General features: G+C 38.9%; 1 protein-coding gene across 4 annotated transcripts in view; it reads left to right on the forward strand.

Moving 5' to 3' along the window:
- The window catches only part of LOC128792411 (BEN domain-containing protein 5), a 562082-nt gene extending 551055 nt beyond the window's left edge, over positions 1-11027 (forward strand). For all 4 annotated transcript variants that reach the window (XM_053950814.1, XM_053950811.1, XM_053950813.1 and 1 more), the window contains 3 exons: positions 2230-2378; positions 6789-7002; positions 10834-11027. In XM_053950814.1, coding sequence (XP_053806789.1) covers positions 2230-2378; positions 6789-7002; positions 10834-10994 — 524 coding nt within the window. In that variant the 3' untranslated portion in view covers positions 10995-11027. The remainder of the gene's footprint in view (positions 1-2229; positions 2379-6788; positions 7003-10833) is intronic.
- Positions 11028-16317: the final 5290 nt, after the last annotated feature.

Raw genomic sequence — 16317 nt, forward strand, 5'->3', positions numbered from 1 at the left:
GCAGGTTGCATGTGCAATTCACAGCATGCAGGGTTGAAAATGCAGAGTTTAGTGGTTGTGGAAGTGGCTGTGGAGACCACCTGGTTAGAGGCAGGTTTCTGTTTGGGAATCAAAAATCAGGATATAAAGAAGAGATTTTAAAGGCTTTCTTTTGGTGACTTCTAAGCAAGTAGTTAAAGCATGAATTGGAGCAGAGGTATTCTGGCCTGTGAGAGCTGTGGTTGTTGTGGACTTTAATCAGCTTTTTCCTTGGGGAAGCTCTGGAAACCACATTCCAGCTGTGTCAATATATGACTAAAAACAGTAAAAGACTTCTAAATAGGGAGTAGTAAAAGTGTTTAAAGGGAAATAAATGTTTCCTGCTAGGAAGAAGGTGGTTATACTTAGGTGTCTCCCTCAAAGTGACTTTCAAAGTATAAGAAAATAGCCCTTTGTTGAAAAATGTAAGTAACAGCTTCAGAGATGACTTCTTAAGGTCACACTGGCAATTACATCCCTGCATCTGCTTGTTCAGCTGTGCCCTTGCTGTGGGCAAGCTTTGAGTGCTTTAACCAGTCCAGGTCTTCCCCCAGTCTGAATCAGCTTTACAGTCTCAAGTTTAGGAAGTTCAGTTTGTCTTGGCTGTACTGTTGTATATTTGTGGTACTAGAGGTGCTTACTAAGATCACTACGAAATTATAATGCAAATGGGATGTTTTGTGATTTCTCTGTTTGTGCCATGCTTGCACTGGGCCTGGCTCTTAAGACCCTCTTGTTGGTGGCACTGCAGTGTAGGATTATCTGAGTTGCCAAGACAACTTTTAGTCATTGGTGAGCATGGAGTGGCAGCCAGCTGAGAACATTTAGCTGGCTATGTAGGTGTAGGATAAGCTATAGGATAAATGTCAAACGCTGACAACGGAGGAAGCACTGCTATTGCTGTATAATAATCTCTAAATGAAACTGCACAAAGTAGGAGGGATGAATGCTGTGCTTGTTCCAGGCACAGGAACTATTTAAGATGAAGTGACTAAGACCTGAGTTGTGGTGCCAGCGTGACTTGCAGAGTTGGATCAGTTCAGGGCTGGGTCTGTGTGCACAAACACTGAGCAGGCAGCTGAGGGGTGACCTGACTGATGATTGGGTTGTCACGGGCTGAAGATGTCAGGGTTGGGCTGCAGGGTGGTGCAGTGCTCTCAGCACCAGCCTGGGACAATCTAGCACTGACAAGTGGTTTAGACAAGAGTTAATCCTTAGAGTTCTGGACATGGGGTATTTCCATGGTGTCCAGAGTTGTCCAAGCTGGCAGCCTTGCTGTGCTGTGGAGCCACCGGCCCTGCATGGAACTTCAGTGCCTGCTGGAGCTTCTTGGGATCCTAGAGCCACACATCAAGGGACACTGATAGGCTCGGGGCCATAGCCTTGACTTCTGGTGGAACCCCTACAATGAATGGAGTCATGAAATCCAGTTCACAAATTATTTTTAGTTTGTTTTTCTGTCATTTTAGGAACATTTTATAACTTTGATCTGGAAAAGTTGATGACTAACAAAATAATTATCCCCCTTTTAAGTCTCAAACATATGCTTAGTAGTATTCCATTGTTTACTTTGTGCATAATTTTTGTTGATTAAAAACAAAAATCAATGTTGAATGAATTGGACAATCAAAATTCTAATTTATGTGGAGTTTTTTAACCTTTGATATTCTTTCTTTGCATGGTACTTCAGCATAAAGAGCCTAAGTCTGTTTCCTTCATAGCATTTCTGCAGACCCTCCCTATTTTTATACACTTCTATCTAAAGAGATTTTGGATTTCTATAATATTTGTAATTCTGTGTGGATAATTTATGTAATTATCACAGTAAATTATGCAGGTTCCTATGCAACTATATAGCAATTCTTATTTGAAGAATTACTATTGTTGCTTTTGGTTTATAATTTCAGTGTCATTTTAACATAATTTTCTTAGTGTGCATTGAGGAAATCTTACCCATATCTGTAATTGTCCTTATGCTTTAGGAATAAAATTAAACACTTAAATTAAAATTAAGCATTTTAATGTTTATAAAGCAGGAATACTTATCCTGCTTTTAGTTACTGATGTTCAGAAATAGGATTTTGGTTTCAATTACTTCTAACATTAAAATGAACATGACTAATATGTTATTTTATGCTAATCATGGGTGATGAAGGGATTGATTTCATGTTCTCTGGGATAGCAGACAGCTCTCTTTTCTTAACTGTCTAGGACCTGCCATTGAGGTTGAAAAAGTAAAACCTGAATCAATTGAGCCTGAACCTGAGGTACAGAAGACCTTCAGTGAGGAAGCAAATACATCAACGTACTTCCCTGCCCCTGTTCCAGTAATGGACAAGTATATTCTCGAGAATGGAAAGGTATTTTATACTAAATATAGCATGAGTCATTTTTAAATGTCCATCTGGTGATGTTCTTGTGGAGTTTTCATTGATTGTGGGGGTTTTGCATGGTAGCAGCTTGTAGAAGCTTCCTCAGTTTTCATGAAGGTGTGCTGTTGTGCTGAGAATTGTGAAGTTACACAGATATGAAGAGCATAGAAAAATATCCTCAGTGCTGAGAGCATTGAGTGCTGTGCAACATGAGGAATATAGTTATTAAATACATATTCATGCACAGGCAAATTGACATAGTCTTCAGTTGGTGGCATCCATAAATAGACCGAATATTGACCAAAGTCAGTAACCCGCATTATGAAGTTACATGAGTCTACTTAACCAAAATACTTCTTCCTAAAAGGTTTTTAATGTTTATAATGTGCTGTAGTCCTATTGCAGAGAAGCCCTCATGTTTGGCTAGGAGTGCAGGAGGTAGTTATGAACCCTGGAAGGAAAATGGGCTCCCTTGCTGCTGGTAGGAGCATTGCCATCGAATTGAGCTGATGTAGTGCTACTTTCCAGAGACTTTGTGAAGTTGCTGAAATATCATCTAGCTCTAGTTTGCCAGAACCTGACTGAGAGCTTTTTAGATTTCAGTGTGTTTAACACATTAACTGCTCATCTACCTAGGCCTGCTTTTTCAGCTGTTTTCATTATCATTAAATAAATGTGATGTTTCTTATAGAAAACTGTAATTCCTTCAGAATTGACTGTGCAGATCCTGTTTCTTGTATATAGGTGCATTTGGTACCCTAATCTGAGAATCTTAAGGGAGGAAACATCCATTCCAGCTTTGCTGTGCAGTGGAATTACTGATAGAATATAGCATGAAACTGCTTTTTCAGATTTGTGTTAAAAGATTGACTGCACCATGTCTGTGCCTCTTGAAGAAGAATTCAACATAATCATTGAGGACAGAATGTAGTGAAAAATAGTAGAATCTTAACAGTTTGACAGGTATTTGGTTCAGATAGCTGTTCTTGCCTAATATATTTATATATGTCATTTGCTTGATTATTTTGTGTAAATCTGTGCAATGAGTACTTAGAGTGTATTACTGTGTGAGTTTCCTTTATCTCCTTCTCTTCCACTTAAGGTCTATGGGATAGGGCAGATCCTTTAGTATTTCTATGCAGCTTTTCCTGCACCCTGTTTTCATCTGTCAGCTTCTTGGCACTTCTTTTGCTGAAGTTTTCTGTCTTAACACATATTAGTATCTCTGTAATTTTCTTTCTGTAATTTTGGTTCTTGGTTTGCCTGTTTACTGGGTCTACAGCCAGCTCAGATGCCAAAAATGTGAACTAATAATGTATTTGGAGTGTTGGAGGGTAGTTTTCTTCAGTTTTCCTTATTTATGGCTTTATTTCAGTATTCCTTTATTGATATGCACCACTAGAGTAGTTGAAATACTTTTTTTACAAATCTTACCCTTTGTGGCACCAGATTTGATCTTAGTAGGATTCTTTCAGAGCAGATAAATCTCTTCCCTCCAGAGGGAAAACCAAGTCACTGAAAAAGAGCCTATGGCATTCATTTAGAGAAAAGAAAGAAGAAGAAAGAAAGAAAAAAAAAGAGTTCATCTTCTGAGACACGTTTTAGATCTGTTGCAGATGTTAGCACAGCCACGCTGGTGAGCGTTGCTTTGGATTCGCTGCCGTCTCTGTTGCCTTGTGCTTGAAGGTTGATCCCGCAGTTGCTGAAATTGGGAGTAAATTTCCCATTATTTCATCAAGACAAGAGTCTGGCTCATGGGGCAGCTCTTCCAGCAAGAAGGGAATGTCTTGTGAGTGTGAAGTACAGTAAACTTCCCGGAGCTTTGGGACTGATAGGAAGCAGTACCGGGCCTGTTGTAGAGAGGTAAACTGAGACACAGGCAGATTGAATTCCTCACCGTAACAGTGCTAGAAATAGAAAAAGGGAGATGTAAGATTGCTGTGGCTGTGGCTGTCTGTCACATAGTTGCTGTTGCCATAGGTGTTTCATACCAGCAATTGTTTTTTTAGTAAATGAAGCATGTTAAAAGAAGAGATGATCTGTCTGAAGCATAAATATTAAAAATACTTCCTGTATCTTTTTCTTTTATTTTGAGTAACTTCAAGCTAATGAATAATGTAGTAGCTTTAGAGACTAAATAATCTTTGGCAAAGAGGAATTGGATTTTTGATGAAATACAACAATCTCTACAGCTAATGTAATACAGACACCCAAAATTTGCTATGTCACAACATTTCTAATCTTACTTATTTTCTAGGTAACTTTCAGATATTTTCCCAGAGAATTTTTCCAAGATCTAACCAGAAATAACTGAATTAAAAAAATGTACTGAGATTATTTTCTGAGCACAGACTGCTCACTCCTCATTGAAGTTGCCTTACAAAACATGTAGAGAGCACCAAAAAGAGTGTACCTTTAAAAAATCATTTATGAAGAGGCTCAACAACAGAGAAAAAGGAAAAAAAAAAAAGAGTATTTGTGTTGTGGTTATTACTAGTTTAATTTTTGTCCATGCAGACTTATGAAAAGCTTCTTAGAATCCCTTTAGTGTAAAAGATTCTGCAGGCGAGGCAGCTTGCTGCATGGTTTTATGCTTTAAGGAAGATAGAGTTTTCTTCTTTTAATATAACATAGCTTGTAGTCAAACCAGTCATATTGCTCTATTTAAGTTTTTAAACATCTAGTTGCTTTTGAAGGATGCTGTTGTAATAAAAAATTTCTTGAGGTTATAGTCCTCATTAATAATTAAAGCAGGTTTCCATTTAAAGGAAAAATGGCATTCAGTTGAATACAAGCAGTAAAATGTTGGGTATATAAAATTTTACAGTAGCTTTGTCCAATTTTCATTGCATTTAATGGGACTTCCATGAGCAGGCACAGTTTATTTAAAGCCAGATGAAATGCGTAAAACCGCAGAAAACTAACAGCAGAGCAGTTAAGGCAAGCAGTCTTCTGATGGAGTTTTGCTGTGGGATTTTGTTGATGGTATTTTTTTAATCATAAGAAGGTCGAAAGTTAGTTCTAAGTGTTAATGTTACAGAAAGAACCCCCATTGGACCACATCTCATCAAAGCTAGATTTTGGCTATGTAGCAGTCCAGTTGCTTGGTATGTTGCACTCGTCCAGATTGTCTGAATGTAAGAGCAGTGAGCTCTGATCAGCAGCTGGGAGGTGTAGGTCACACCTTAGCTTGTTATGATGAGAGCAAGTGTGTGTCCCAGCGAGTGAAGTCCATCACCATGTGAACAAAGCTTGCTGCCTGCAGAGGTAGTTCAGGAGTCTGCACTGTTCTCCAGGAACTGCAGCATGGACATACAGGGTACAAAGTATTTGTGGTTCCATGCAGGCCCAACGTGTGTGTCCTCATTGCACTTGTGTCAGACTTGTGCTGCTTACTCGTAGAATTACCTCTGTGCTGGTGCTGGAAGGTGTCCTGAGCGTCAGGGCTGTCAGCTCAAACACGTAGTGGCAGCCTAAGGATGGTGCTCAGATTCTTGTCTGGTATTTGTCTTAAGACTGGAGCACTGGGAATCTTGGGGTAGAGACACAGGGTTGCCCTGTGGGAGACAATCAAGCACAGTCAGTGCTGAGCAAGACTAATAAGCAACACCAAACTTGAGCATCTTCCTTTTGGACACTCTCCGGTGGCTTCACACTGCATTTCCCAGTACCCATAATATCCTGCTTTAGCACTTCAGTGAAATACCTCGACTTCCCATTGTTTCGATAATACAAAGTTTATGATGTTGCTGCAATGGGTCATTGCCTAACCACAAAACAGTATTCATGTGGTGCATTCACATTGATCGTACATGATAGACACACTTTGTGTTAGAACTGGAAGCTTTACAAAGCTTCCAAACTCTTGTGGCTTATATTGAAATTGGAGTTCTTAAAATCCTTTCTCCCCTTCCAGTTACTTCAAACAATCAGGCTGGGTCTTGCCAACAGGTACAGAATACAACTTAGGAAGTAATTCTGTCTCTACTGCCTCTGGAATGTGCTTTGGGTAAAGTCTGTTTTAGCCGAAGGGAAGTGTTTCATCTTGCTCCTGAATTAGGCTGGTGCAACTGCTTGGTTTATATGCTGTGCATAATTATATAATACTGGATGTGTTCACTGTTTCCTTCTTTGATCTCTGTTCCTGACCACAGTCTTTCAGGAGAGAGGTTATATGGGGGGGAAAAGTAGGGATTACTAAAAGGAGCTATATTATATATTGAAGTTGACTTGAACTCCCTGACCCACAAAGCTGGAAAAGTTTCAGAGTTAGGCAAAATGGATTTGTTCAGCCCTAATTACTGTTATTTTAGTTCCTAATATTAATGTTCCTACAGCACTTGGATACTGTTGTGTGCAACATACCATAGATAAGTTGTTATTATTACTACCTTCTAGGTCCATCTTGGCAGTGGAATTTGGGTAGATGAGGAGAAATGGCACCAGCTGCAAGTAACACAAGGAGATTCAAAGTATACAAAAAATCTAGCGGTTATGATTTGGGGAACAGATGTTCTCAAGAACAGAAGTGTCACAGGAGTTGCAACCAAAAAAAAGAAAGATGCCGTTCCCAAGCCACCTCTCTCACCTCACAAATTAAGCATTGTCAGAGGTAGGTTATTTGAAAACTTTTGCTTCCTGCTTTGGAGTTTAACCATTAATCACCGAGTTGAAAGATGCTTCTTTTCAGCTCATTTAAAATTAACTGATTAAAAACTGTAATTCAGATTGCTATTGCATTGTGAAGTGCATACGTACCCAGGAACAATAAAACACATTGCAATAGCTGTGCACAGTGCAGGCCTCCACAGCTGAAGAGTTGTACATTGACTTCAGTAAGGTTTGAAAAGATCATCACTTTAGACCACTTGCAGGGCAGGACTCTGAGCCTGGAGAACAACATGTTGTTCTAGAATTCATCTGTATCATGCTGATTTTTTGAAGTGCATATATTCCTTTAAACAAGACTGAGAGTAGCTTTACAACATTCTTTTATCCAGAACATAACCAGCTCTGGCATGAGGCACAGAAACCATTATAGCTGTGACTATAAAAATACACATACCTTCAAAGGCAAGAAAGACTAGTTCTACCCTTTTAAGTGAAGAAAATGGAAATAGTAAAAATTAATTGTTGCACTTGAATTGGAATTTGGACAGGAAGTGTAAATCGCTGACCACATCTGGTAGGGAAAATTGCAATGACACTTTCAGTAACTGCAAGCCTGAGTCCATGTGTGTAGTACTTTGAGAGGGAGGAATTTATTTATTTAATCTTCTTTATTTAAACTGAATGGTGAATTTCAGTCCCTTTGTATCATCATGCCTGTGTTGCATCATTTCTGTCTCTCTTGGTATTTCAGGCTTCTTTTTAAGTCAGAACTGAGTTGTTTCCTCATGGAGTACATACTGAAATTGGATTTTTAGGTTTTGTGTCTGTACTAAATTGCAGTAGGGCTGAAAGAAACCTCCCCATTTGGTAGAGCTTCATTATTCCGCATTTCCTGTTATTAGTTGCTATGTGCTCTTAACTGTGAACTCATTAAGAGGTGGTGTAATTGGCCATGAAAGTACCATGTTTTGGAGTAAGAAATACGGTTCCTCTCTGAGTGTGTGCGTGTGTCTGCGTCTGTGTTGTGTGGGGAGAAGTTGGAAACTTATCTCCGTGCTGTCATCTTTCTTAGTTTGTAAGAACAGAGTAAAGGACGTGGGTTTTTTTTGTCACTAATCTGCTTCAAGATTATATGTGGAAGTGGAAGCTGTTCCATGCTGATTTTCTAGTTCTGTCTGGGGTCTTTAGGTACAATCCGTACACCTGTAGCTGAGCAGTGACCTACTGGCCACATAAGGAATCCACTCTGTGGCGGTGGCTCCCCTTGGCAGCTCCAGATGGGAAGCAGAATTGGTTGCCCTGGTGTGCGTTTACAAGCACGCAGCACAAGGGGGTTATTTTCCACTGGCCCATTGCAATGTGGTTTCCAGTTTCCCTGCTGGAGGCTTTTGCTCCTCAGTGCTGCTGGCAAGGTTGTTTCTTCGAGAATTTCCTCTTCTACTTTTGTCAGGGCTACTCGATATTGCTTGAGCCATTTAAATGACAGCTTTCTTCTAACTCCCCTTGTTTTGGCTACAGTGAATTTGGGAGTCTGCTCCAACAGGTACATGATGAGAGGCAGATGGGGCCCTTCCCTTTCTTCTCTTCCATACCTTTACACTCACCAGCAGTTCAGCTCTTCCCTATTTCCTCGTTTTTCTGTGTTTTCTGTCATACTTCTGCTTCAAGCCTCAACCCTCATTTGAATTCTACTGTTACATGCCCTGGTTTTCCATGTTCCTCTTTTTAGTGTTTCTTTCACCTTGTCTCTGATTTCCCTTTTGTTAGACTCCAGCCTGTACAGTCTCCTCTTGAACCAGTTAAACTGCATGGCCAGTGTTGTAGGTGTCAGGCTGCCTGTATCAGTGGGACTGGGTAGCTCATAACCATGATTTTCCATGTTGTCGTGTCCTTTGCGTCAGTGTTAGCAGGTCTTGCCCCACCATGGAGAAGAAAGCAAAACAAAACAAAGAAATGACCAGCAAGGGGACAAATAGTTGAGATTTGAGGGAGTTCTCCATAGCCATTGATTTGGATCAGGCATCACAAAAAGTAGTGAAGTTCCTGGTTAGCCTTTGAGGTCTATTTGAATTTTTGGTATTCAGCAGTACAAAGGGGTGTCTCTGTGCTCCTGTAAAGCCAAAAGACAAGGGAGCAAAACCTCCAAATTACTCTTTGAAGCCCTAAGCCAGTATCCTTATGCAAGTACTAAACTACTATTTCTGCACCCCCTCACAAAAATGGAAGAGATAGAGAGGAAAAACTGTGATCGATGATCTGTCTGGTTCACACCAACTTTTAAAATTACAGCTTTTGAATGAGTTCTGTCAAGTGATTCTGTGCTTGGCTTTGTGGCTAAATGAACAACACAGCCTGACTTTCACTGGGAGTTCACCTTACTGGGTGTATCTGCCTGGGAGTGTTCCTGACACTCCTGTAGGGCCAGCTTATGCCCTGCAAACAGACTGCCTTTCTTCAGGCTCCCAGTGATGTGCCTCTTCTTAGGTGTCATATTTCCAATCATAGTTTACGGATGATCAGCATTTCAGCTATCAGGCTGCATGCTGGTTAATTTCATTTATTTTATATTCAGTACATCTTACAACATAAAATTCACATTGCTTTAGATGTTCTCATCATTCTGTGGACACAGACAAACTTATTTAAAATAGATTTTTGAATGACAACATTAGCTCTTAATGTGTCTGATATCTCTATAGCTTCTTAAAAATCCCCACTGTGTAGTATGTAATAAAGAAATGATAAAAAGTATGATGGATGTGCACTGTTATAAACCTTGTTAATGCAAAATAACCTTTTATAAAACTTCTCAGAGGTTTCCAAATGAACTACAAAGCATGCATAGTACTTAATTTTCATAACTTTTTAATATGGTGCATTAGAAATGTTGTAAAGCACATTAATTAAGCAATAATCTCTATGGCTTTCTGTATATGAAGCAATAAACAGTTAATGGAATAGATCACTAGGCAAAGCAGAACAGTTTGTTTAACCAGTCTGGGAAGCCTACACAACAAAATAAATTGGTCTGCTTATGAAAACCAAAAAACCCCAAACCTGCCTGTCACTAAGGACTTGTGTGTGTTGCACCACTTCAGATTTCAGTAACTTCTGCAGGCTTCTGGCACCAAACTTCCAAATCCGGGAAGAAAAATTGTCTCAACTTTCACTGCCCACATTGCTTTTGCAGTTATTGCTATTGCTTGCTTTTTGTATTGCAGATAATGTGTATTTCAGAAAGTGCATTGATCAAACATGTAAGGAGATGGCACTTGTCCTGGATAATCCACCAGTAGATGTGAAATAAGCCCAGGGACAGGGCAGCTGATAAAGACATGGGCATCAATGTATGTGGAAGAGATACAAAAAATGAAATAAATGAGTTAGTGTTCTCCTGCTGGTTACTGCTTCTCTTCCTAAGCGTTGTCATTTCCATATCCCCCTGAAGGGGTGAAGGAGTGACTCCCTGGATACAGCTCTGGTGGGACACTTCACCTGGGAAGAGTCTAAATCTGTTGTGGAGATTCAGGCAAATGCAGGAGTCAGGCAGGCAAGGCTGGCACTGTAAAAGGTTGGGTTTAGCCTTGTTTCTGTATGGAAAGCCTGTTAATGTAGTCACAGCATAACTGGAAGTTGGTCATGCCACTGATTCAAGCTTGGTGACAAATCTTGACTTTAACAAGATAGTGAATCAAGGAAAGCTTCTCTTGTCTTGCAACAAATATACACAATGTTTACTCACTGCTGTCTCTTGAGCAGTCAGCCCAACTCAGGGCTATTGTGTTTTCTAAAAATATCCTAATGACTCTTTCCTTTTTTTTTTTCTCCCCAGAATGTTTGTATGATAGAATAGCACAAGAAACTGTGGATGAAACTGAAATTGCACAGAGACTCTCCAAAGTCAACAAGTACATCTGTGAAAAAATCATGGATATCAATAAATCATGTAAAAATGAAGAAAGGAGGGAAATTGCAAAGTACAATTTGCAATAAATTTTGGATTTTTAATAAAGTCTTAGTGTTTTACTTAAGTGTTGGTTTTTGATTTGTGTGGCATTTTTGCTGATGGGAGAAGCTGAATTGAAGCGTTGCTCTCTTCCTATAACTGATTCATTTTTTGAGCGGTTCTGTCATGGTGTAAACTGCTTTTAACTAATGTAAGATATATTGTAAGTTCACTCACAATGAAAACTGAAGTTTCCAAGGTTTCTCCAGCGAGTTGCAGTTTGTTACCTGCGGTTGTACGTTGGTTGTGGTTCTGCGGACACCGACCCATTTGCCCTGCGTTGAGTTTTACTGGAGTTAGTGGATCTCAGCTGCAGTAAAACATCTGCTTAGAAGGAAGAACTGTACAAAATTCACTTTGCTATTGAAAAGGATTTTACTGTATTTTACAAAGTGTTTTTTTTCTGAAATGAAGTTTCAATCGTTTGTTTTTATAAATCTTTGTTTTGATCTCTAACAATATATTTGATCAAAAATACACAAAGAACGTTTCTTTTTCAATTATCTTGTAGGTAGATCACTATTACCATCACAGTTTAAAAAACCGAAAACTAAACAATAAACAACAAGGAACAGAAAGCTGTAAGTTGTAAAATCATGATAATTCATTTTAATAAATAAATCTAAAACCAGTTCTTTTTCAGGGACCAAGACACTTCAGATTTCTGGTTGTGGTATAAAGTTCCTCAGTGTGTCCATACTATTGTTCTTGAAATATTACCTTTTTCGTGTATTTGTACTTTCAAACAATTTAAAAATTGCCACACTATGGCAAGAGTATGTACAGTAGAAAATTTAGTACAATTTTGTTTGGGTCCATAATTTAACAATGGACACTTTTAGCACAAATTTTAATTACAAATAAAAATAATTTTCTACATTGAAGTTAGACTTGCGATGCAAAGTTTTTAGAAATAATTTGTCATCTGAACTATATGTTATTGTCTGTAAGTGAAACAAAATATTCTCTTTTCATGAAGGGCTTAGAGATAACTTGAGGTCTGGATTGATGAATTTTGAGGGTTTGTGATCTCGATTAACCTTCCATTTATTCTGTGTTCACAGATGTGATTATCTGCCTTTCAGCCTGCCTGTTCCTGAGTGTCAGGATTTGTTTATTTTTTACTACCACTACAGTTCTGTTTCCTGTAGTTTTAAAAAAATTCCCATATCTTATCACCTTCCTGTAGCACTGGTTCACCCTGAGGTGAAGCCTTTTTCAGTGTCCTGTAAAAGTAGATAATTTGGAAAGGAGCAGGCTGCTGGGTTGGATTTGCCTTGCCTGGAAGTATTTAAATGGTGAAAGGTGTAGATGTGGCACTTGGGGACATGGTTTAGTGGTAGGATTGGCAGCGCTGGGTGAATGTCTGGACTTGATGATCTTAAAGGTATTGTCCAACCTAAATGATTCCATAATTCTTTAAAGGGCTGGGTGGGTGGAAGAAAAAGAGGAGGGGAGAGGAGGAGTGCTAGAATTGTCCTGCCTCTCTTGGAAGAGACAAACAACAGGCTGTTTCTTCCTGTACTTCACCTGTATGTAATTAATGTCTTAACTCGTAACTAAGTGTTTGCTTTTTGCTTTCTAAAGTCCACTTTCAGGGTTGCCTTGCACCAACCTCAAGCTGTGCTGCCAAACAGGAGCACCAAATTTTCAGAGTGGTGCACCTGCATTCCTGCCCCTTCCCTTAGGGGTGGTTGAACAGGTGTGTCAGATCCCACTGATTTCCAGGGTTCATTTCTCAGGAGCCGGAGCTTTTGTGGTGAGGAGTGGAAAGAGCAGGAGTGTGTTTTTCCAGTGTCTTATGTGTGCCCTGAAGTTTCTTTGAACAGCCTCCCTTGTCTCCTGCTAATATCAAAAGTGTTCTTAGGTAGTGTTTAATGAAGTGCATAAATGTTTATGTTTCCTAATTTGGGATGCTAAATAGCAAATTAGTGTTTAAAATGTCAGTGCATGTATCCTTTTATTAATTAAAAAGAACAAATAGAGCACTGAAAAAAACATTTAAACAGCAATTTTCCCCTTTTCAAGCAGGGTTGTGAATATACAGGGGAGGGTTTTGACTGATATTAAGGCAACCCAGTATTTTGGAGAAAATGTCCATAATTTCCTCAGTCTTTTATGGCTTTAGTACTAATGTGTTTCCATTGTAACACATTCTTTAATGAGAAGATCAAGCTGTACTTCTTAGAAGATAAGCCTATTTGAGACAGCATTTTATGAAACCTGGAAAAAGCAGCTTAGAATTTAATTAGAGTTAGGACTCCAGCCTGGCCTCAAAAATCAGAGGTGTTAATTCCTTCTGGAAAACCAGCATCACCTTTCTAAGGCTTCTCCTTGACATGCTCATCCCATCAGATGTTAATACTGCGTTTTGCTGAAGAATTTAAATGTTCTCCTTGGGCACAGTATCGTGGAAGGCTTCATTAAGATTTTCCTGGGGATTTCATCAGCCCAGGTTAATTTACATTTTAGTTCAACAGGGGTATTTGGGTGGCACAAAAAAGTTCAGTTCCCTTTGAAACATAGTGTCAATGGGGGCTAAGAAATGTGTCCATTGGACTGGGCAAGTGGTGGTTAATGTGTCACTGGAAGCTTTGTGAGTCTTGTCAAAGGAATCGGACATATTAAAGGTAGAACACCTCTTCATTATATTACAACTTGAACTAAATTTTTGGATACTGGAAATAAGTTTTTTGCTAATAATAAGCCATTTTTGCACGCTGCAGTTGTATGGCAGCATGCTGGGGGCTCTGCAGGAGGTAATGGGTGTGTGAATAACATTTTATACTTGCTTTTGGTCATTACTCTTGTCTTTCCCTCCCCATGAGCCAGCATCAAGGTTGTACAATTGTTTCCCAGTGTGTCGGTTTGAAGTAGGGAAATAGGCTGCAGTTCCGTGTTCCAGAAATAGCCAAGAAAAATAGGAACTTTAATGGTGTGTGCTTTTCTGCATTGCAAAACTGATGTATAAATTAACTGTGAGTTTCATTTCATTTTCCTACACTGCGTTTATGGCCAGGGCTGTTCTTGTTGGTACATTAATTTTTCCATAATTGTGCCTGCCTGTACATAGTTTGCTTTGTTCATATTGCGTCTGCTGTGAATCTACCATAGGAAACTTTATGGAAAATAGTCCCTACTAACTTTTTCCTGCTCTAGGGTAACTTCATACCTGTACATCACAAGAAACAGGAGAGAGTTTTGACAGAAAATGAAGTAGGTTTTATTACACCCTGTAATACCCCTCATTCATCATTCTAAGGTTTGTGCTGTGCCATTACCTCATACTGTAAACTTGGATTTGTAAGGATCAGAAAGACATGGCTTTAAGAGGAAGTGACAGTTTACTCTTTTTTTTAATCAAAGCAGGAAGGAGGTATGGTTGTTATATGAATAATCTGATCTTCTGTTGCCACACATTGCTGCAGTAATTTGTGATATTCATGATCTGATCCATATTAAAGTGCCTCTGGCACACTTGCAAGGAAGCAAGATTAGAATTAACAAAAAGGGCTTTATTTTCTATTAGTGATTTTATAAGGGATATGAGCTATTGTGTTAAAGGAGAGAATCCTACCAGGGACTTTAATACCTGAGTCAGGAAATCTAGCCACTCAATTAAAAAAAGAAAGCTAGTATTTATTAGAGAGGGAAAAAAAAATGTTAGTTTCTGCTGTTCCAGAACAGGTTTGGATTTACTGGTGCTTTATAGAGATGGGAGGGTTTTTTAAAAAACAGTAAAATACTTACATCAAAGTTGAACTCTAAGTAGGAATTCAAGGTTGCATTAGTTAGCTGTTGTTGCCTGTCAAAAGCAGGTGCATTCTCCCTGTGTGAGGCCACTTCTTTGCACCTTACCTTTGATGTTGTATCTGAGAGATTACTGTGATGGCTGCTTTGTTGTCTTAAGCAGAGATTATTATCCTCTTGGAAGATTTAAGTAGCAATAAATTGAACTTTTTGGGATTTAGTGAAATTGTAAAGATAATTCTACTTCATACTTCTAAAATCTATAGACTTTTAAAAATTAAAGCTAAGTGCAGTTCATTGTTAAAATGATACAATCTTGAAGCAGTGTGAATTGGGAACGTTGTGTATTAGCTGTAGCTTCACTGTGTATTAGCTGTGTTCGTAGCTCTTGAGAACACCAAATCTGGCTGGTTTCAGAAAGGGAAAGCAAGGTTGTGTCACATGGAGCTGTTCTGAGGATTATTTCAATATTCCATCTTTCTGACATGAGAATTCTCTTCTGAAGGAGACAAAGACACAACTTGTGCCTGCTCAGAATGAGGTGGTAGCTTTCTCCATACTCTTGAAAATATTTGTCATTCTGTGCGTGCCTTTAGTCTCGGATTGATGAAGTCATAACATCAATTGCTCAGACTTTATTGGTGTCATTTTTTTCATCATAACAGTGTGGAACTCTGAAGTGATTCATACGACACCGAGGCAATAAAAGCGTTATGAAGTGCAATCATTGCACGTTTCATGCTCAATAGCTAATTTTTAATTTCACCATCTTGGATATTTTTTCATCCCCTCAGGGTTCCTAAATAGGAAAAGAGAATCATTTGGACTTGGACAACAAGAGCAGTGATTCAAGAAGGAATTAATTTATGTGGTTGTTCATCTGTTTTACTTTTGCAATTATTTCTCCTGTTTATGTTTGAATGAAAACTTTCATTCCGTGCGTCAGATACCCTCTTGTTGTGCAGTGAAATCATGGTCCTGTGGTTATGAGATCATTTGTTTACCATGAAGAGGAAAATACCTCACTTACAGCATCAGATGAAGTTGCATTATGGCTGGATCAGAACAAAGGTGAAAGTGAGTCTGGGAGGGGAAGAAGAAGCTGAGCCTAAAGGATTTTTTTTCTGTGTTGCCTTCTGACTAGAAAACTTCTTCCTACAAAAGAAATTGTTTCCTCCACATTTAGCAGAATATCAACTTTATGTTCCTTGTTTATTGATAGTAAAGCCTTAATGGAACTGAAGTCTTTATGAATATATATGTTTATTGCATCAGGCTACCTACTGTCATGCTGAATTTTGGTCTTTGGTGGTTTGAAATTAAAGAGTCACAGAAAATTTCCTGAACAACCCAAGAGAGGCATAGGCTGGGGGTGATATAGCTTTTATTGTAATATAACAATTGCTAAAAGTTCTGCGAAATAGAAGATAAGAAATGATGTGTGTTGGTGCTTGTGTATCCTTCATAGCTGGCCTGAGCTTTCATGCTTTTGGAGTGGAGATGGGTGCAGGTTTCATGGGATAGGCTGGTCATCAGAGGAATGGGCTGTGAACACCCTTC

Source organism: Vidua chalybeata, chromosome 9 (assembly GCF_026979565.1).
Source record: "Vidua chalybeata isolate OUT-0048 chromosome 9, bVidCha1 merged haplotype, whole genome shotgun sequence".
Classification (NCBI taxonomy): Eukaryota; Metazoa; Chordata; class Aves; order Passeriformes; family Viduidae; genus Vidua; species Vidua chalybeata.